Source organism: Osmerus mordax, chromosome 3 (assembly GCF_038355195.1).
Source record: "Osmerus mordax isolate fOsmMor3 chromosome 3, fOsmMor3.pri, whole genome shotgun sequence".
NCBI classification, from domain to species: domain Eukaryota; kingdom Metazoa; phylum Chordata; class Actinopteri; order Osmeriformes; family Osmeridae; genus Osmerus; species Osmerus mordax.
This window is the reverse complement of record NC_090052.1, coordinates 5,814,399-5,836,839: the sequence shown is the minus strand read 5'-3', so window position 1 is coordinate 5,836,839 and position 22,441 is coordinate 5,814,399. Positions and strand designations below refer to the sequence as shown.

General features: G+C 41.5%; 1 protein-coding gene across 1 annotated transcript; it reads right to left on the bottom strand.

Annotated features, from left to right (window-relative positions):
* Positions 1 to 2,421: 2,421 nt before the first annotated feature.
* On the bottom strand, positions 2,422 to 21,990 carry fus (FUS RNA binding protein). Its single transcript, XM_067233539.1, has 15 exons — positions 21,854 to 21,990; positions 21,034 to 21,058; positions 20,795 to 20,955; positions 20,451 to 20,619; positions 19,290 to 19,525; positions 13,495 to 13,684; positions 9,725 to 9,759; positions 6,723 to 6,758; positions 6,375 to 6,484; positions 5,992 to 6,121; positions 5,378 to 5,500; positions 4,956 to 5,067; positions 3,609 to 3,709; positions 2,981 to 3,116; positions 2,422 to 2,833 (listed from the first exon to the last, which is right to left on the bottom strand). The coding sequence occupies exons 1-15, from the start codon at positions 21,864 to 21,866 to the stop codon at positions 2,794 to 2,796; spliced, it is 1,617 nt and encodes a 538-aa protein (XP_067089640.1). The 5' UTR covers positions 21,867 to 21,990; the 3' UTR covers positions 2,422 to 2,793.
* Positions 21,991 to 22,441: the final 451 nt, after the last annotated feature.

The window sequence follows — 22,441 nt, the reverse complement described above, 5'->3', positions numbered from 1 at the left end:
CATTCCGGGCATTCCCGTGATTGGCAGACAGCAGGTTGATTGGCATGTCGGACCCTGCAAACACTAAAGGTAATCAACACGTCTTTCTGTGTGGGTCGCTACACTATTTAACAGCTAAGATTCCTTGATGAGATGCCTTATCAATCTAAGTCGCTCTGGATAAGCGCGTCTGCTAAATTACTAAATGTATTTACGTTACAAAAGATGAACACTGCAGTCAGATAGCTACCCTGTTTGCTATTGTATAATGCCTGTTTGAAATACGTATTTCAGAGTAGGGCTAGCCATGATCTAGTAATTTAAAGGCTGGTAGTTGATTGAAGATAATAATGGGGATATGTTTGAGATTGGACTCAAATGTGGGTAATTGGATGTATAGGCCTACATGTTATTTTTGCTTAGGGTTCAATTCAAACATTAAAAGAAAGGGTAAGATAGCAGACTTCTTCAAAAAGCTGAGCAAACAGGATCAGATGGAAATAGACCCCAGTCCTTGCACCACCCCAAGACTTCAGAGCTGCTCCTTCCCGAGGCTACAGGCACCAGGTCAGAGCATACTAGACCGAGGTGAAGTTAGTTTCATATTTGACATTCGACATTCGTCTCACATTCAGAAGACGCTACTTTGCAGCGTCGAGTTAGGGGCCGGGTGAAAATTACCCATACAATTTTGAAAAATGATGACTTTTATAATGATTTTATGACTATAAAACCGCAAACAAACAGCAGAGTATTCCAACAATGTCTGGTATACTTCCACAGCCTTTACTTTTCCAATTTTATTGAAAAAGTAAAGGGTGTGGAAGTAGGCCAGACATTATTAGAATAATCAGGTGTGTATTTGAGATTTTTTGACACAAGTTTGAAAAAGATATTGAGATGAGTGAGGATTTCATGCTATTTTCAGAGATTAGCGATTAATTGGAATTTTATTCAAAACTTTATTGAAAAGGTAAAGGGTGTGGAAGTAGGCCAGACATTATTAGAATAATCTGGTGTATATTTTAGATTTTTTGACACAAGTTTGAAAAAGATATTGAGATTAGCGAGGATTTCATGCTATTTTCAGAGATTAGCGATTAATTGGAATTTTATTGAAAGAAAAAGTACTTTTACTTGAAAAAGTAAAGGGTGTGGAAGTAGGTCAGCATAGACATATTCCTTAAAGTGTGAATTTGAAATAGAATTTTGGTTTAAGTAATGGTAAGATTACAAATGGCATGTTTATGGATATTTGACTCACACACAATTTACTTTCATAGATTGTATCATATAATTTGAGTATTTGCACTCAACTTTTTCATGACTCACCTGAAACCATAAGTAGAAACATGCTAAACTGCTGACGTTTCCTCTCACAAAACCAGTAACACAGCTACGACATGGAAAAATAGGCAAACAATGATGCCATTCCAGAAAGCACATGGGACAAGATGACTCACCAACATCAAAAGTGCTCAGAAATGACAATGCACATTTTCTGGCTGCCTGAAAGGTATGTTCTGGAAGTTAGTGCATCAGGTAGGTAACTTAACCTACCAACCAACTTGACCTTTAGTCAGTAAACTGGAGGAACGAAGATGTTGGTAGTTTCCTAGGTTCTTTAAATACTTACTTTGAAGTATTTTAATTACATTTGAAATTCTTGATTTACATTGTCTGATGCAATGTAACCAATGCAATTGTCATTTCTTCCCCAAAAGATAGTTGTAAAATGTAATTTTAAAAGCTCTGCATATTGCATACCAGGATTTTTCCTGGCTCAAAAATAGGATTAGATGGTGGGTCGTGTAACACATCCTAGAACATCTTACCTTTTAAATGCAAGTTGTGAAAATCTATATTTTAATGGTGTTTCACTTGCACTGTTGTAACACCTTGCTACTTCGTGTTGGGCTCGTTTTGTTAAGTAAAAAGTAATTTTACCTTTACTCTGAAAAGGCTAAGGCAGGCCACCTTACCGTGCGTGTTCACTACAGCGGAGCGGGCGGCACATCGGTGTCGGCTTTCAATTCATTTTCAATGAAACCGGGCGTTGACGCTCGCGCAGGGCATTGTGGGAGCATCACCCGGTTTCATTGAAAATGAATTGGAAGCCGACTCGCCGCTTGCTTCGCTGTAGTGGACACGCACGGTTAGTTTTTTCAATGCAGAAAAAACCCTGCATATATACTGTATTGTCTAAAACTGCAAGAGCTGATGACTCCAATAGTATTGCTTCAACAAACCAATCACTCATGCAGTGTTTTAACTGATTCACAAGGGTACTTCCAGTCTATAGATGGAATGTGAGATGAAGTCTTCTAGTATTTGTATCACAGTCCAGAATAAAAGCTTCTTCACGTCAGAGGAAAAGTTTATAGGTATAGACTAGTTATCAAAATGCAGTGTCAAATAAAAAATGAAAAACTATGCTAGTCGTTTTATTTTATAAACACTTTAATTTAAAATCAAACGGTAAATAATCCAAGCAACCTCATTTACTGCAACGTAATATGTATCTTCAACAACAGCTTTTTTCTTCAAATTAGGAACACTAAACTAAGGAAATACAGAGGTTTGTAAATCAGTGAGTGTGTGTCTACTTGTAAGGAAGAGAGACAGACAAAAAATGTGTCATTTCTACACATGGTTAGAATACACACTCCCAGTAACAGATTCTAGAAATGTATAAAAGAGTTGGGGTTGTAGGTGGGTAGCTACTCCCAGGCAGGTTGGGAATCGGTGCTGATTCTAGTACACTGGGACAGAGTTGAAGGAAATGTGAAGGTATGTTCCAGCCTGGACTGTCGATCAATAGGGTCTGTCTCGACGATCCTGTCTGTGTTCTCCCCTGCAAGAGATTCAACTTCACTTTTCCAGTAATGGTAATGGAGTTTGGTCATATAATCTAACAATCATGACAAGGCAAGCAACTTGGTGTGTGTCTCTGCATCAGAGAATCTGTGTGTTTGGATGGTCACACTTGACAATCCCTCACCTCCCGTCCATTTTGCCAGGCCCGAATCCTCCCCGGTCACCCCCCCGGCCCCCTCTGAAGCCCCCTCTGTCCCCACCCCGGCCCCGGAAGCCTCCACGGTCAAAGCTGCCTCTGCCTCCATCTCCTCCGTAACCTCCTGAGAAAAAACAAGTGACGAAGAAATGCACTGAACGAGACATTGCTTCAAACAGACAGTGTCCAATGATTAAATACACAAACCTGGCCCAGTATTGTGGACACACATTTACGCTGTAAATCCTGTGTATATGGATTTGTTGTTAGGCACAAAGCCATCTTGTTGAATGATCCTTGGCCAACAAAAACAGGAAATGCCAGTTCTGAGAAAACTGACAGGACTTTTGAGGTAACCTTATACCCGGCTGTGCACATGTCACATCTGAGCCATCTAGTAAACCTAAATGTATTAGCTGTTGTGACCTGCATCACAAAACAAACACCTTATATGTAGCTGTATCAGCCAACTACAGGGAAATGGTGCATTGTAAAAACAGTTTGTAGTGTCTTGGTGGTCTCAAAGCTAATAATCCTGTACTGAATGTAGTATTCATATCAAACATTACCTTTGCTGGCAGCTAAGTTCAAACAAATAATTGGTGGTTAGCCTTACCTCCTCCCAAAGGAGGTGACATCCCTCCAGCCACATCAGGTTTGGGCGCCTTGCATTGGTTACACTCGTTACGCCATGAGAAATTCAAGTTGCCACAATCCCTGAGTCACAAAGAGACACAAAAAATAACTGAAAAAACACCACCACCCCACTGATGAATGTATAATAAACAGTGTTGGGAATAACAAATTACAAAGTAACGCGTTACTGTAACTCCACTACTTTTGGCTGTAACTAGTAATGTAACTAATTACTTTTTTCAATTAAATGACGCAGTTACATTACTGAAATTTAAATGGGCTCGTTACTCGTTACTTTTTTCTTGCATGAATTCCCCAATTTCCTGTTTTTAATCTAACCTAAACAAGTTTACGGCGACGCAATGTATGAATGAATCAATCCGCATTTTAGACTAGCTCACAAACTGGCCGACAGTTCGGACCATGCAAGCTTTTTGTCATGGAAATATCAACATTATTTTTCCCTTGTCGAGATCAAGGATAAAATACTGGTTAGTTGTAGTTTGTGTGCAGGTGCGAGAACTTTATCCACTGCGAAGACTAGTAATTATAATCTTCACAAGCACCTAGTAAAACAACACGCTTCTACATTTTACATTTAGGCAGACGCTCTTATCCAGAGCGACTTACATTAAGTACAGGGACATTCCCCCGAGGCAAGTAGGGTGAAGTGCCTTGCCCAAGGACACAACGTCATCTGGCACGGCCGGGAATCGAGCTGGAAATCTTCTGATTACAAGCCCGCTTCCCTAACCGCTCAGCCACCTGGCTTCTACAAAGCTAATCGTAAAAGAACCCAGTGCTAGCTCCGCTGATTAAGCAGTCCGAGCCACTTCATCAAAACAGCCGAGGCTTGTTTTTTTAAACAGAAGTATTTCCAGTCTCTAAGCCAGGCAGAACTAAACAGACTGATTGCCAGGTATGTTGTCAAGACATGCGACCTATGTCAACAGTTGAGTCCGTTGCCTTCAGGCAACTAATTAGCAACATACAATGATATAACATTTTATAGTTGTCTTGTCCCACACTGTGCCACTGCAACACTAAAATATTATAACTATCTGTGTGCGTTAAATTAAAAGTAACGCAGCACTTTGAGCTGCAATTCTTGTATGAAAAGTGCTATTTAAATTAAGTCTTACTTACTTACTTTACCTTGTAACTAAGTACTTTTCTATGCAGTAACTAGTAAAGTAATGCAGTTACTTCTGAAATAAGTAACTAGTAACTGTAACTAATTACTAATTTTAGGTAACGTTCCCAACTGATAATAAACACACATGCGGGCAGGTGGTGAGGCACAAACTGACACAAGCAGATCACTCACGTGTTTGAACACTTCCAGTCTCCAGCCCTCTGCTGTCCACCACCACTTCCTCCGTTGCCACCAGAGAATCCACCTCCTCGGCCTCCTCCGAACCCACCACGACCCATCGGGCCTACAGGAACAGGAAAACGCGTCCACAGATTAGTGTCAATACATTCAATCACAAGCATGCCAACTTGATTATTACACAGATGTGCCCTTACATTTCACCACATTCGTTATTATGGCTCATTAGCGCAAAGAATTACAGGTCTAAATCTGAAATAAAAGTACATCCAAGACAACAATATTCATGAGCAGCATCAGATGAGCAACTAGTTTAGGAATCGAACACAGGACTCACCTGCAATGGTTTGGAAAGAGCAGACTTACCACATACACATTACCAAAATCCCCTTGTGCAACCTCACACATGAACTCACCAACAAGCTGATTCTCACCTCCTCGTCCACGACCACCTCCTCTCATGCCGCCACCCCTGCCCCCAAAGTCTGCTCTGCGGGTGGCAAAGGACACCTTGATGGGGTTTCCGTTAAAGTCTTTCCCTGGAAAGACGACAAAAGCATTTTTTTTTTATTACCAGCATAAATGACGACTTCTGACACCACCACTTCATAAATCCAGTACTGTTCAAAGGTCTTAGGCACAAGTTCCACAAAGCAAAAGCAAGGAAAGCTGAAATGCTTTTGTAAATAGGGTGAACGAAATATGCTGAAATTGTGGTTCTGAATCTAATTGTTCAAGAATAATGATCCACATTATCTTTTATACCCAAGTGTGAGGAACTTATAAGAACCAACTAACTATACCACATCTTGACCCATACTCATCAGCATTCATGGCTAGCAATACAACCACTCAAGGACTCAGCATATTAACAACTGGGCGCCTCCCAGCCTACAACCAGGCACAATGTTGGTATTTGAGATCCGTGCAGAAAATATACCAGAAATGTTACATTGTAACAGATTCTATCAGGATTTTATCACCTGACCCAATCATTTCCACATTCACTAGTCGTATCACTGACATTTACCATCAAACCAGTCGATTGCAGCCTTGGCTGAGGGGGGATCATCAAAAGACACGGTAGCCTCGCCTTTGAGCTTCCCTGACTCTCTGTCCGTGTAGAGGTTGATCATTGGCTGGCCCGTCTTCTTATTGATCTGAGAAGGGAGGTGAAAAGGAAAATAATGTCCCTGGAATGTGTCTTAGTATCTACAGTGTTCTCTATGGTGTTATTTTTTGTTACGTTTTAATTGCATCGTCTCTATATTTACCAAAATTAATTTTGTCTGAACTATTACACTGCAGATATGTACCACCTAACCCTAACCCATGCACATGACTAATAGAAACTGAAGCAGGTGTTTGAAGGCGATACGTAGTGTACGTTTGATGTGTGGGATGGGGCTGTACCTTGATTATGCCAATCTGCTTGAAGAAATCTGCCACAGAGTCCACGGTATAGGAGTCTCCAAGGCCTTGTACAAAGATGGTGTTGTTGTCAGAGTTATCCTGGTCTGGCACTATTGGGAACATAGACAGGAAGGTGCCAGTATAATCAGAGCTGAAAAGGGTAGAAACTGCTAAAAACATTGAGCTAACAGCATAGCTACAATTAAATCTTATCAATGGAAATCCATTTATCTGAGATAGTCCTGGCAATTTACTTTTGTATGAAAGGAAAGTTTGAAAGGTGAAACCATGTTGTAGTTGGTTTGACCATAACCATCATAAAAAGTTACAATTCAGGTCAGTACTTACTGGAGTTGGGGCCCCCAGTAACCTGGTCCCTTGGACCTTAAGGAAGAGCACAGATAAATATGAATGTATTACAAAGCAGAGATTGTGGTTTAGAACCTATAGACAGGCTACTTAACAGTTCCATATCTTTCCACTCTCTCTCACACACACACACACGATTAAGTTCCATAACCTTCCCCCTTTCACTCTACAATGCAATCTATTCAGTGTGGAATGTGTGTGAGGGTCATTTCTCCAACCAGACAAAATGGGATGGATCACATGAACCATCTTTACTGGTCATATCACCTTGAAACCACCAGATCCAGGTAACAATCCTATTTGTCCTACAGTTTTTTTTAGACTAACACTAACCCACAACTTCTTGATATCACGTTTTGAATGATCATCCATGCCTTCCCACATACCGTACCAAAAAAGCACCCTTTAATCAAGAGCAAAATTTGATATGTGTGGTAAAGGAACATTATAATCTTTGAACTCAGTACTCCAATAGGACAGTAGACATTGTGGAAGCATTTAGGACCACATTTAAATCGGATGTTTCATGACTCACATTTGGTACTTTGCAGTGCTCCATTCCAGTTTTTATCCCAGCACACGCATGCACACACAGTACTCCACGCAAGCACACCACAACATCCAGTTCCTGTTGCTTCATGTGGATTATAACCCCACACATCATGGCCTTAGTACATCTAAACCGCAACAAGCTTCATATGTAGCGAAAGTAGGTCACATTACACACAGCAACACTTAATGGAACCAAGTTTTGAACATCATGTTAATTTTGATGCAAATTGTATTGTATCCTTTAAAACAGTCTTCAGTTAATGTTTTGACTGTTTTTGACTTTTCTTTTTGTTGTGCAACAGGCACGGAACACAACTGTATTATTTACTCAGCAATAAATCAGCAAGCACCTAAAAGACTATTCTCAACATTGCACAAACCCACCATGCACTGACTATTATAGCATCTTCAGTAAAACCTCTGGCTTTTGGGACACACTGACACTGTCCATGGCAGTAATTAGTTATGGTAATTTATGTATCTATTTTCATAGATTGGGAACACATTTACATGGAACATATTCAGTCAAGTTTCCTCAGTGTGAGATCAAGAGAGTATACATTTTCCTATTCAGTTAAACGGCCCAGATAAATTGAAAACGTTCTTAACCCTTGTACATTGTAACACTTCAAAATTTATTTTAATGTGCCAACTAACCCCTCCTTTTCAGTGAACCACTCCTATTTACTAAAGTATGAAGCTTTGTTTTTACAATGCCATTCCTTTACTGTTGACGTCTATGGTTATGTATGGGGGATATTAAGGGTTAAGCAATTGAGCAGTTGACCCAACTCTGCTTCACATTGCTACACCATTTCTTCCATATCCGTCTGTGGAAACTAACAATGAACCTTTTGGCTTTGTAGAGGCCATAATGCACAGATATATTAGGCAAGCTCATTTGTAGATTGACAACCTGATGATTATGGCTTTGAGTTTCTTATGTTTTGAGTTTCTTCCTTCTTTGAGAATGAATTCTAGAATCAAATCTTAAAAATGAAAGAATACCAATGTTAAACTTTTAGTATTTGGGATAGCATAAGTTGATAAATGTGCCATGTTTGTTAGTAACAACGTAATGCAACTAGTTGTGCAATACAGCTTTTATGCAACAAAACTGAGTGAACCATTTGAAATTGTCCTAACTGCATTTAGTTGTTCAAATACTATTGGAAATTATGTGCAAAAGTAAATAAATAAATACTAGGACAAAACAATTTTGCAGACAGGCATCTGCGAAAAGCTTTTCTTAAAGATCAAACATCGGAAGATCCTTGTGGTACTGTCCTTAACACACAAGTTCATACCATTAAATGACAAGTGGAAGCCAAGTGAATACAGCTCATCAATTATTTTGTGTATATTAAAGATTAACATGACAGGTTATGTGGAAACCCCCAACCAATAATATAAATAAATCTGCTTTACGATCAACTTATTTAAAACGAACTTGCCAATGTGAACAAATTGTAAGAAGAGAAATAAGTGCTCAGGCCTATAAGTGTTCAGGCTTATTTAAGAATCTAAAATGTTTCTTTCATTTTAAGATTGTCATACCACCATGCAAGAGTATCAAAGATCAGATCCTTTTTTGGATATCACAAGGCACTTTTGAGAGGTAGGGTTCTGGATATAACATGGACCTTTCTGAGAGGTAGGGTTTGGCACAACAAATGAGACAAACGTAACATCTACTTTCAACACATGGTCGATTCAGAGCAGAGAAAACTATGAGCAAGCTAGGCACGAGAACCCTGAACGAAACAGTCAGTCAAAAAATATTTGAGTGACTCCACAATAAAAGGCGAAAAAAGGCTTTGTTGAATTACAGTCTAGTCCCCCCTACTGGACTTTATAGTGAAGGGTAAACACACACAAAGACACAGGTTGTTCTTACCTGTAGAGTAAACATGCAAAACATACATCACATGCCACACTACACAGCATATTGAGGTGCTTCTTCCATAACCAGACATCATCCATCCATTACTCAGACATTACAAAAACTAGGAACACATAGTTTTTTGGTGCCAATCTCAACGCAATAATATTATGCTATGCTTAAACACATTATTATTCTCAGAGAGGTGTCCCCATTATTTTTTTTAAGCGGAAAGCTGATGGGTCCAACACTACCAGCTTAACACTGCGGCTTCATTCACAGTCAGTGCTGAATTGATAAGCTTGCCAATGCACGTTGACAAATAATTTACTTTTGTTTTTCTTATCGACAGTGGTTTCTTTAGAGGTTATTCATTCAACAGTAGTGTTCACCTTTTACCACACCTAATACAACCAAATAATTCAACAGACAAAGAACACTGTCCACTTTCTAATAATTTCAACATTTTAAACTCAGATCCCTTATTTCTTAAGCTTTGACTCTTTAAAACCATCAAACCTGTTGTTTAAAGAGTTTTGCCACTTACCACCAAACTTATTGAATCCTCCTCGATCGCCCATTCTGATGAAGAAGGAAAGAAAAGCGACACGCATTGAAGGTTGGTGTTGACCGAGCCATTTCTCTCCTGGGGTATCCTCCCCTCTTTATGTTTTCCGTATCCAAACCCATCTTTGCCCTCTTTTTACCCCTCTCACCCTTCACTTGTCTCTTCAACCAACAACAGGCTTTATCTTTTTTTCACGTGTTCCTTGTGGTCAGAGATTTGGGACAACGGATCAGTTAATGACCTTGTCTGTTTGCTTCCCATGATCTCAGTCTTCCACTCTTACAATGGAACTCTAAACCAAAGACTTAATAGAACATCCAGTCACGCCTTATTGGTGTGTGGACACTTTTAACTGTGATGATCTCCATTACAAGGAGAAACCCCATACCAAAGGTCATTGATTCCTGGATTTGCTGTGACATGGATGCTTTACAATGTACTCATTTTGCAAACAGGTGCATAACTCTGGGTTCAAAACAACTTTTGGTGAAGGAAGATTTCACCCAAAAATGTAGCTTCTGTGAACATCATCAACACTCTCTTGATAAATATATGGCTTTGGTGTGTGGTGTATTTCCTACAAGACAGTGTTCAAGGTGCATGTCCCTTGAGTATTCCTTCATCCTTTCTAAATTCATTTCTATGTCCTCTCTTTCTATTGCTCCCCTAATTAAAAAAATAAATAAACCCACCCTGGAGAGGCAATATCCTAGGAGGAGATTAAGAGATTCATTAAAGCATTATATCACAGTGATCCTGTGGGGTGGGTAGGGGGTTGTGTTAGAGGTGGGGAGGAGGGGAAGCAGGGTGATAACGATGTCATGTAATGTGTATGAGTGTGGACAGAATCAATGCACATATTGTCTTTTCACCTTTATACTGACCACAGTGCTGACCAACATACTTTGTCATGTTCTCTTTCATGCATCTATTTAAATATGTAAATCTGTCAAAATTTACAGGGTTGATGAAGTAATTACATGGTACAAGTTATTTCCTTCCCACAGATGTGACTGGCATGTTTTACATATTGCCCTGGAAAAGAAGCAACTTCACCCCCTCCCAAAAAAAGAATCTCAAGAAATTCAAGTCTTTTAAATGTTTTACTTCCCCTCAGGCAAAGTAAATCAAATCTCAAACCTTATACAGTTGCAAAAACGGTCATATTTTGCTAGAAGTAGCTGGCGAGGAAACTTCCACATAAAAAATATAATGCCACACATATTAACACACATTCCTTTCACAAACCCAGCAGATTTTACTTAGTTTATTTGCCAATATTGTTTAGATAGAAGGGGGAAGCGCCATTTTAACACCTTAAATGTTTAAATGGTAAAAAAGCAAGTTGAGTGGTGCCATGTTGCTTTGAATGCCTTTGACTGACCGTGTGCTGTAACAGTCAATGGTTGCACTGGATAGACCATTTAGAATTCTACGATATCTGTGGAAAGTTTGGATTTATACCCAAACCCATTGCTCCCATAAACATTTCTTTGAATCCTTTAAAACTAAAAAGCACACCACTTTTATTATAGCAAAATAATCACATCAGACATGGAAAAGGTTTCATAGCATGCTTGCTAGCCAATTTTTTTTTCTGAAATTACATTGTTTTGTTATACAGCTTGTTTGGGACAAATTAATTACATTTATCTATTAAGACTGATGGGAGAGAGAGGTATTGATTCCAATGAACTGCCACAATCTGGTTGGCTGTAATGCTAATTTCCCAGGGAAAATTACAACCCAAACAAGCAATGGCCTTAGGCCAAGGTCCACTGACCTTCTGTGTCCAAATGGATAAAACACAGCTCGCCTGGGGTCCTGAGCAGAGATAGAAGTAGCATAGAGCTGGTCACACCTCCAAGAGCACCGTTTACCAGCATTCATATGCATAGTGACCAGCAATGTACCTTTCCCAAAGGCAACCTTACTTCCTACCAACTATGGCATCCTTTTTTCCTATCCTTCCCCCAGGAAGTGCTGCATTGTTTCTGATCTATTCTTAACTGGTACAAATTCCATTAGGTCATTATGTCTGTGGTGTTACACGACCCACCACCTAAGACTATTTTTAAGCAAGGAAAAACCCTGATTACAAATTACAGCATTCCATGACACGTCTTTCTTTACATCATTGAGGTTTCCTCCAACCAGCTGATTCCCTAAAGTGTGGTTTCTTTACTATTTGGACATGTGACTAGATCAGAGCATATGTTGGTTTGTACTGACCACATTGTTCACTGCACCTGCAGCAAACCATGATGCTTGTAGGTACAAATTGATCCATTTGTGTAGACCTGTGGTCGGTTTTTCGTACGTCGCTTATTACACCCGAGTTCAATTGACACATCCAAGATGACATCATCTTGCTAATCATGATCTGGCTAATTAGGTTCACACCCATGTTGTTTATGATTAGTATAGCTGGAGTGAGTTATGCGTTGGTCTCAAAGGGGGTATGTATCGATAGTAGAAACCTTAATGAGCAACGCTGCTATTGGCTGCTCACCATGGCCAAAAAGAGCGCCCCGTTTTTGTACTCAACAGAGCCAACAAAGCAAGAGCTTGCTCGAAGGTTACTCCGAATTTTAAGATTTATCAAAACAGCAGGGAACACCTCAAAGTCTGCAAAGTCCAGGAGAGAGGACTGGCAAAAAGTAGCAGACAAATGAGTGTCAAATGGGAGTCAGATGGCTGAGCGGTGAGGGAGTCGGGCTAGTAATCTGAAGGTTGCCAGTTCGATTCCCGGCCGTGTCAATTGACGTTGTGTCCTTGGGCAAGGCACTTCACCCTACTTGCTTCGGGGGGAATGTCCCTGTACTTACTGTAAGTCGCTCTGGGTAAGAGCGTCTGCTAAATGACAATGTAAATGTATAGTAGTGACCACATTGAATGTTTTATCGCTTATTACAGTAGGCTAGGCCTATTTGTTTTTGTATTTTCTTATTTTCATAATTACTTTATCGTCTTTAATGTTGTTACAACAAATTAATTATGTAAATAACACCCTTACGAGAAACCGATCTCTCTCAAAAAGTATAGTAGGCTAGCCAGTCTCGCTGTGCTCAAGGATCTGTCTATCACGCAATGCGCGGTTAATTAAGGTTCATGTTTAATTCTGCTAATTATTTTTGCACCTTCCGCAACAGGTTCTTGTCGTAAAAACAGACGACACATGGCTGTGACAGACTTCCTGTATCACCTCTGCTTATAAAGTCGCTATCAAATCTTGTTTACATAAAAAAGGCCTGCTCCCGAGAAGGTTTGAGCTAAAGGACTTGTTGCTATGACAGCAAGTCCAGAATAAGCTTCGAAGAACCGAACAATCCAAGATAATGACAAATCGTCATCAATAAAATCCAGCTAACTGAGTTAGCGACGTACGAAGAACGGGCCCCTGTTCATCATTTACAGGCATTCCAGCTTCTAACCTTCACATGTAGCCCCATATACAGTGTGAACCTATTAGAACGCCTATCAGCGTGAGTATTTATGAGTTGGAATCTAAAGACTGATGTTCACGATGCATGAAGATGATCAGTGTGTGTGAATTTAAGACACTTTCAGTCTCAGTCATGTGAGTGCCCAAAGAGAAAGACGATTGCACTGTGTATACTTGCCGGACACATATTTTGAACTTGTTCAAGAGGTGACAGAGACAGAACAGATGTGTGTGTGTGTGTGTGTGTGTGTGTGTGTGTGTGTGTGTGTGTGTGTGTGAGGAGGAAGAGTCTTTAGATGCTTACCCCATGCCCCCTCTACCTCTTGGTCCACCACGGCCACCACGGTCAAAACCTCGATCCGCCCCGCGACCTCCATATTCTCCATCCTCTCCACGGCCCCTAGCACCACGTCCATCATGATCTCCATAACCTCCATCCTGGCCCCCATATCCTCGACCACTGCCACTCATAGGCGGAGTATCCTGTCCATATCCTGAGGGCCAGAAGAAAGACAGTTTTAGACAAAGCTTTAGCTTTCGTTGCGTATGGGGCTGTGTAGCCCTGTTGACCCCTGTCCACTGCCGAAAGCGCCTACAGTGGGCACTTGAACACCAGAACTGGACCACAGAGCAATAAAAGAAGGTGGCCTGGTCTGATGCATTACATTTTCTTTGACATCGCGATGATGGCTGGGTGTGTGTGCATCGCTTACCTGGTGAGCACATGGCACCAGGATGCACTATGAGAAGAAGGTAAACTAGCGAGTCAGGTGGCTGAGCGGTTAGGGAATCGGGCTAGTAATCTGAAGGTTGCCAGTTCGATTCCCAGCCGTGCCAAAAAAATTACGTTGTGTCCTTGGGTAAGGCACTTCACCCTACTTGCCTCGGGGGAATGTCCCTGTACTGTAAGTCGCTCTGGATAAGAGCGTCTGCTAAATGACTTAATGTAAACTGGCAGACGCAGTGTGAAGCTTTGGGCAACTTTCTGCTGGGAAAACTTGGGTCCTGCCATTTACGTGGATTACATACCACCTACCTAAGCATTGTTGCAGACCATGAACACTCTTTAATGGATACGATATTCCCGTATCCAATGCAGTGGCATCTTTCAGCAGGACAATGCGGCCTGCCACAAAGCAAAAACGGACACACACATCCAAAGCTTTCTGGCAATGCTGGCCTGACCAAGCCACCACCCATCACTTCTTGGCTTCAAGCAAAGGCCCTGGTGTATATTTGTGGTAATGCATTTCCGATTTGGTATCCAAATGGTAAAAAGTTCACATTTTGGCACATTGAAATTATAGGCCAAGAGTAACTACCACACCCCAAATGGACCACCATTGCCCATAGGTGGCGCTACAGACGTTGCCCCAATTCATAGTTTTCACGTGACGTCACGTTCCAAGGGGCACGCCCCCTTGGAGGGCAAAAAAGACTTTCCCCTGCCCGCCACCCATTATAAAGTCATACATTTTCTTTGAGTTTGTTGCTTTTGTGTTGCCAAAATGCCGGATAGTTGTTGTTCTATCTAAAGAAAACCCAGAGAGGAGGAGATTGTGGATTTGTGCCATTAAATCTAACGTTACCTCTGTCTTTTATGTAATCGGTTTGACATAGTTTGTTGTGTATCGAGGCGACCAACTGCAGTGGTCGTAGTGAGTTAAAGTTAGCAAGTTAGCTAAATAGTTGGATTGTTGTGTTAGACACAACTAAACTCAAAATGCATTTGGAATTAAATTATTTGGAAATCCCTTTACACCGATATTCAGAATCAGGTTTATTCGCCATGTATGTTATACAAACACGGAATTTGCTGTGGCAGGGAGGTGCAAAACACTAAACATATACAGATCTTAAATTAAGTAAAAGTACAAAAGTTTAACCATTTCTAAGAACTAAACAATCTAAGAATACAACAATTTAAATATAAAATAAAATATATATAAAAATAAGAATAGAATGAGCAGCGTGAATGGTCAACAGTGCAATCGGATACTGAGATAAAGTGGCTTATGCATACTGAATTTCCATTAGATGGACTTATAATATCCCATGGCTTCTCCTACCACTGCTACGCTGACGACACGCAGCTGTACCTGTCGTTCCCCCCGACCGATCCGGGGATCTCAGCTAGGATTGAGGCCTGCCTCACAGACATCTCCGCCTGGATGACCGAGCACCACCTCCAGCTGAACCTCGCCAAAACAGAACTTCTCATCATCCCGGCTAAACCCTCCATCTCCCACGATCTCTCAATCACCCTGGGATCTGCGACGGTGACCCCTTCATCCTCTGCCAGGAACCTTGGGGGTTACCATGGATGACGAGCTCTCCCTCACGGCCCACATTGCTGCGGTCTCCCGGTCGTGTAGATTCACCCTCTACAACATCCGGAAGATCAGGAGATACCTGTCTGAGCACTCCACCCAGCTACTTGTCCAAGCACTTGTCCTCTCCAAGTTGGACTATTGCAACTCGCTGCTCGCTGGTCTCCCAGCATGTGCAACCCGCCCTCTTCAGAGGATTCAGAACGCAGCGGCCCGCCTGGTCTACAATCTACCCAGACGCTCCCATGTTACCCCGCTCCTCATCTCTCTCCACTGGCTACCTATCATGGCCCGTATCAGATTCAAGACCCTGGTATTGACCTTCCGAGCAGTGAACGGGACTGCACCCGTCTACATCAAGTCTCTCCTGCAGCCTTACACCCCCACCCGTCACCTACGGTCTTCTTCAGACAACCGCCTGGTGGTCCCACCGCTCTACACCGCCCGGTCCCAACACAAGCTCTTCTCCTGTCTGGCCCCCCAGTGGTGGAATCAACTCCCCACCTCCATCAGAAACACTGACTGTCTCTCCACCTTCAAGAAAAGGCTCAAGACGCACTTGTTCCGGTAGTACAACAGTACTTAGGAATGGTTCGCTTGACCTGATGTTAGTTTCCTCAAGGATCACAATGACTCTTGCTTAGAGACTTGTTGCTCTTGTGGTTAGTGGTAACTGTTTGGAGAAAAAAAATTCTCGCTGTGATATATTGTTTTTATTACTGTTGCTTGCTTTTTTCCACAGGTACACTTGCACTTATAGCGGTTCATGTTGTTTAATTGTAACTTGTTTAACTACATGCTCTTATGGTTCTTCCCTTTGGCACTTACTTTGGTTGTTCACAATGTGTGCTTCATGTTTTGGCTACTCGCGATGTTTTTTGGCTATCTTGTTGTTATGATCAGTGACCTATGCACTTTGTAAAGCTCTCTCTTGGAAGTCGCTTTGGATAAAACCGTCTGCTAAATGAATAAATGTAAATGTTATAATAGTTAAATAAGTGAATGAATGTCAATGGGAGTCCTTGGCCTTGTTGAAGAGGCCAGTAGCAGATGGAAAGAAACTGTTCTTATGGCGTGAGGTTTTGGTCCTGATGGACCGCAGCCTTCTGCCAGAGGGGAGTAGCTGGAACAGGGAGTGACCAGGGTGGGAGGGGTCGGCCACGATCTTCCTCGCACGCCTCAGGGTCCTCGAGGTGTGCAGGTCCTCGAGGGTAGGCAGTTTGCAGCCGATCACCTTCTCAGCAGTGCGGATGATACGCTGCAGTCTGCTCTTGTCCTTGGCAGTGGCAGCAGCGTACCAGATGGTGATGGAAGAGGTGAGGATGGACTCAATGATGGCTGTGTAGAAGTGCACCATCATTGTCTTTGGCAGGTTGAATTTCTTCAGCTGCCGTAGGAAGTACATCCTCTGTTGTCCTTTTTTGGTGAGGGAGCTGATGTTCAGTTCCCACTTGAGGTCCTGGGAGAGGATGGTGCCCAGGAAGCGGAAGGACTCCACAGTGTTGACTGGGGAGTCGCACAAGGTGATGAGGGTGAGTGGGGCTGTATTCTTCCTGAAGTCCACAACCGTCTCCACTGTCTTAAGAGCATTGAGCTCTAAGTTGTTCTGGCTACACCAGGTCACCAGGTTGTCAGCTTCCCACCCATAGTCAGACTCATCCCCGTCAGAGATGAGCCCAATGAGGGTGGTGTCGTCCGCAAACTTCAGAAGTTTGACAGACAGATGACTGGAGGTGCAGCTGTTGGTGTACAGGGAGAAGAGCAGAGGGGAAAGGACGCAGCCCTGAGGAGATCCGGTGCTGATGGACCGGGAGTCAGAGAATTGTGTTCCCAGCTTAACGCACTGCTTCCTGTCAGACAGGAAGTCTGTGATCCATCTGCAGGTGGAGTCAAGCACGTTCAGCTGGGAGAGCTTGTCCTGAAGCAGGGCAGGGATGATGGTGTTGAAGGCAGAGCTGAAGTCCACAAACAGGATCCTGGCATAGGATGCTGGGGAGTCCAGGTGCTGTAGGGTGAAGTGGAGGGCCATGTTAACAGCATCATTCACAGATCTGTTGGCTCTGTAGGCAAACTGCAGTGGGTCCAGGAAAGGGTCTGTGATGGCTTTGAGGTGTGCCAGCACAAGGCGCTCAAAAGACTTCATTACCACAGAGGTCAGGGCAACGGGTCTGTAGTCATTGAGTCCTGTTGGCCTTGGCTTTTTGGGTACAGAGATGATGGTGGAGGACTTGAGATAGGCTGGCACATGGCATGACTCCAGGGAGGTGTTAAAGATGTAGGTGAACACTGGAGACTGAATGTAAATCAAAGACAATGTGTGAGGCTTGTGTTAAGACTGATTGGTTTTTCATACTCATTTGGTCCTTTGTTTTTATTTACGTTTTTCACAGCATCCCAACTTTTTTGGAATTGAGGTTGTAATAAGTAAAAATTTAAAGGAAAAGTTGACTTTCCGTTTGAATAGTTAGCAGTTGTTTAAGAAAGAGAGGGGTTAGCTAGTTTACAGTAGCTAATGATATCACAGTCATCAAATATATACAAACCTTGCGGTTTTTAGGGCCAGAAATACGGCAGCGGGTACTGTATATGGATCGCAAGTGCCCAACACTTGCGATTTGTGTCCATATCTTTAGCTAAGAGGTGAATTTGCCGGCTTTTGCTGCGTCTCAACGGTGTGAGCCGCCATCGCCAGCAGCTTTCTGCCCTCCAGGTCACCGCGGATGTCACGTGACTGAAAACTATGAATTGTCCCTTCTCAAAGTGATGGCATTTCCACCCCATGTGTCCAAAATCTAAATAAATTGCTATACATGCCTTATTTCTCATGGGGAAGAGAAAAGCCATTGGTGAACCATACAGTCCAGGGAACATTTTGTAAAACCTACAAAATATCTTCTCATAAAGTACCTACAATTGAACAAAAATAGTAATTATAATAGGACATCAAAACTATGAAGACAATCAAAATATTGAGAATATTTTAGATTCTTCACAGTACACATTCTCTCAACCAGCCTCATGAAGTAGTCACCTGAGTTTTTTCCAATAATCAAATTTTTGGGGCGCTTTGAACACCACAGGAGGAGTGCCAAGAGAAGGCAACTCACACCAAAACAATATAGATGGATGTATAGCACTATATGCAAGAGGACACAAAATGACTGACCCTTAAAAAAGCACACTTACACTACTCACACTTGCAAACGCAGCATGTGTCTCCTTCTAATGTCCAAATGGTGAAATGACAAATCAATACCCTTTGATTAATACAAAGTAAGAGATAAATAAAAGAGCCTTATATGAGGAAAATGGAGTAGCAAAGTGAACACATTATTATGTTATACACGACTGTGTGTGTGAAACGTGACTAAAAATAGATGTGTACAAACTATAAAATGCATTTTAAAAAGTAGGATGTTGTCCGTATTAACCTGCTTAGTTTGCTACGAGAAGAAAAGCTTGCTTGCTTGCTGGTTGCTTCATTATCCATTAGTGCAATAACAATAAATTGTTTGTCCGTAAACTGTGTTACTATATGCACTTAACAGTGGTGCTATGGCACACAATTATATCACAGGGTTACCACCTTTTTCACTTAATACAGTACCCAGTTCACAAGATAATCAAGCCACAGACACACACAGATTCCTGGAATTATAGGAAGATAAGTTGGACTAGTAAACTATGTGTTACTATCATCCAATGAGCATTAGCCAATATTCTCAATGTGCAGTCCTTTCTAATTCAAGTATCTTAATCTGTTCCTTACCTCCACTCTGGCCATACTGGTTCTGCTGACCGTAGCTCTGGGGTGGGGGTGAGTTGTAGCTGGATGTCTGACTATAAGGAGCCCCCCCATGCTGGGAGCTCTGCGGCTGGCCTCCGCTACCCCCATAACCACCGCTTTGCCCTCCGCTTCCTCCGTAGCTGCCTCCACTCTGGCTGCCATAGCTGCCTCCACTCTGCTGCTGCCCATAGTTCGGGGACTGGGAATTATTACCATAGCTGTGGAAGGGTCAAAGTGTGAGAAATGGGCAGAAAATTACTCTTAATGTACAGTCAGGTCCCAGGTCTTGAAATTGCGACCATTTTGGTTGTATGTGCTCCTGAAATTGTGTCTGTGTGACCTCAAAATATATTTGGGAGCATTTGTGCGAGTGCAAATAATCGTTACGGTGTGACCTTTTAAAAATTTATTTACAAAACGCTCGCTAATATAGCAGGACAAGTTTTCCCTTACTACTCAGTGTGAGAAATATAAGGTGTTGCGTGAGAGCGTGTGAAATGGTTGAAATGCGCGAGTCTCACGGCGAATGCATGAGACTTGAGAACCCTGAATGAAATGTAATCTTTACGTTCTAAACTTCAATGCAGATTTTAGATATATTAGCCGACAGTCACTCCTTGTCACTGTGCTCCGCGTCATGTGACAGGGAGCTAACTAGAGCACTAAATAAATCTATAACATACATTTTTTTGTTGTGGTGCTTTTTTGGGGAGTTTTAAAGTTGGGAGCACCAGTGCCAACAAGTAAAAAAGTTTATTACAAGCCCTGGGTCCATAAATATTTGGACATTAACACACTTTTCATAATTTGGGCTCTGTATGCCACAATTAAAGAACCGAGATGCAATTAAAGTGCCAACTTAAAGCTGAATTAAAACGTTTCATCTAAAAAAATTGTATGAAACGTTTAGGAATTGCAACAATTTTTACACACAGTCCCTTTATTTCAGGTTTTCAAAAGTAGTTGGACAAACTAACATAATAATTAACATAATCATATATTTTAACTTAGAACCTTTTACCTGCTTAATTGATGAAAACATAACAAAGAATACCCCACACCTGTCCACAAAACAGCTTTTGAGTCAATTGTCCAATTACTTTTGGTCCCTTGTGTACCATACAAAAGTAACAATTAACTTACTTTGCAGAAGATGGCACAGAAAGCTGCTGTTGCCCATAGCCAGAATAGGATGACTGCTGGTTATAGCCACTCTGAGGAGGTTGACTGCTACTGTTGTAGCCTCCAGAGCTGTAAGGCTGACTGGACTGGTTGTAGCTGCCCTGGGAAGTGGGCTGTGAGCCATATCCTCCTGATGAAGCACAGCCAATGGGGTTTAGTGGAGGGAAGGGAGGGGTTAGTGGAGGTTTAACATTTTATTTCAAGGTTTAAGATTACTAGGTAACAACATGCTTGCATAACACACACAAACCAATCTCACACACAAAGCGGTTGAATTAAATTTTTGGTAGTCGTAAATTGCTTACCAGACTGTGACTGGCCATAGCTTGAACTATAGCCTCCCTGGCTGTATGGGGCAGAGTTATAATCAGAATTCTGGTTGTAGCTTCCATAGCCTGGCTGGCTGTAGCTCTGATTGGAGGACTGACCATAACCCTGGTTAACCTGGCCCCCATAGGGACCATACCTGCAAATGACAACACATTGTTTAAAGACTGAAATGAGAAAAAGACTGCAATTTATTTGATGCTAAATTGTGACTTACCCCTGTGCAGCAGGTTGAGAATAATCTGCGATTAAATGGTACATTTTTAGAATCCAATATAACGTTTGTACAGCATTATCCTAAATGTTTTGCATTTCTGTGCCAAGAACTTTAATGCACACATCAACAATTTCTAAAAGCAGACGCTCTGGATAAGAGCGTCTGCTAAATGACTAAATGTAAATCAAGAGTTGAGATTAATGTTAAAGCATATAAATGTTGTTGAGATTTAGGAATGCTTTTATATATAGGAGCTCTAATATGGACCATGTTGTCGTGAATGGTTTTTAATCTAGGTTAAAAATATGATTGACTGATTATCAGTCATGTAAATAAACAATTATTTTGTACAAGTAACTCATTCAATTGTCAGATGCTAGCTAACTAGAGCCTAGTTGGAATTAATCAACCTTGACGAGCCTACCAATCGTTCTCGAACTAAACAAGATGGCGGAAAAATAAATCAAATTTCTAGCTGGGACTATCTAGCTTTTTACGACGCCAGCATGTTTTGACCGTCAATGTTCAACACGTCTAGCTGCCTATCCCTTTACTAATTGTTCGTAAGGAACTAACGATACGTGACGATAAATCGGTAACATTACAATAACAAATGGTCTTAAAATCATTATACACTGTTAGATATATATCTAGTCTCACACATCAACAATGTAACCACAATACAGCACCCCTGTGAGCTACACGTAACTTGCCTTGTTTTTCTAGCAAGCTAGCTACTGTAGTAAGAAGATACCTCTTGGCTGCCTACTGTAGCTGACTAACGTTTCAAAAACTAAATCTCCAAATATTTTTTCCTTACCATTTGACGCCATGTCTTGAGAAAGCCCTCCACAGATATCAAACCTAGTATCTAATGTGACAAAGACAAAAAGTGACAAACGTTGACTGGGTTCGCAGTAACCTTGTCTGTTTATAATCTAGTAATGATGTCACGCCCGAAGCCGTATGTAATGTACCAAGGCCTCGCTTCAATTTTCCAAAACACGTGATCACAGTAACGAAGCTTCGTTGCGTCATGCAAGCAGCAGACAACGTCACGCGACTGACCTCTGAATTGAAAGATCCTGTAAAGCAAATTCCATGATTTGCTTCTCAGTACATTATATACGTGTGAAATGAGTTCCTTAGGGACTCCTTAGGGAAATTCAGGGGTGCTCAAGCACCCCTACATTTCATCTCAGCACCCCTAAAAATAATAATAATAAAAAATATATTGTTTATTATAATATGATGCTGGTAGTTCATGAAGAAAGGGACATCCTTAGTTTTTTCATTAATTCAATATTTTGCATAATAATACATAAATGTATTAATTTGTCGTTCGATTCCAGGCCGTGAAAAATTATGTTGTGTCCTTGGGCAAGGCACTTCACCCTACTTTCCTTAG

Coding starts and splice junctions, on each gene's coding strand:
- fus (XM_067233539.1), bottom strand. Junction 9,760..13,494: donor AGAGGTAGAGGGGGCATGGG/GTAAGCATCTAA, acceptor CTTCTTCATCAG/AATGGGCGATCGAGGAGGAT. Junction 5,501..5,991: donor TGCAATCGACTGGTTTGATG/GTAAATGTCAGT, acceptor TCGTCTTTCCAG/GGAAAGACTTTAACGGAAAC.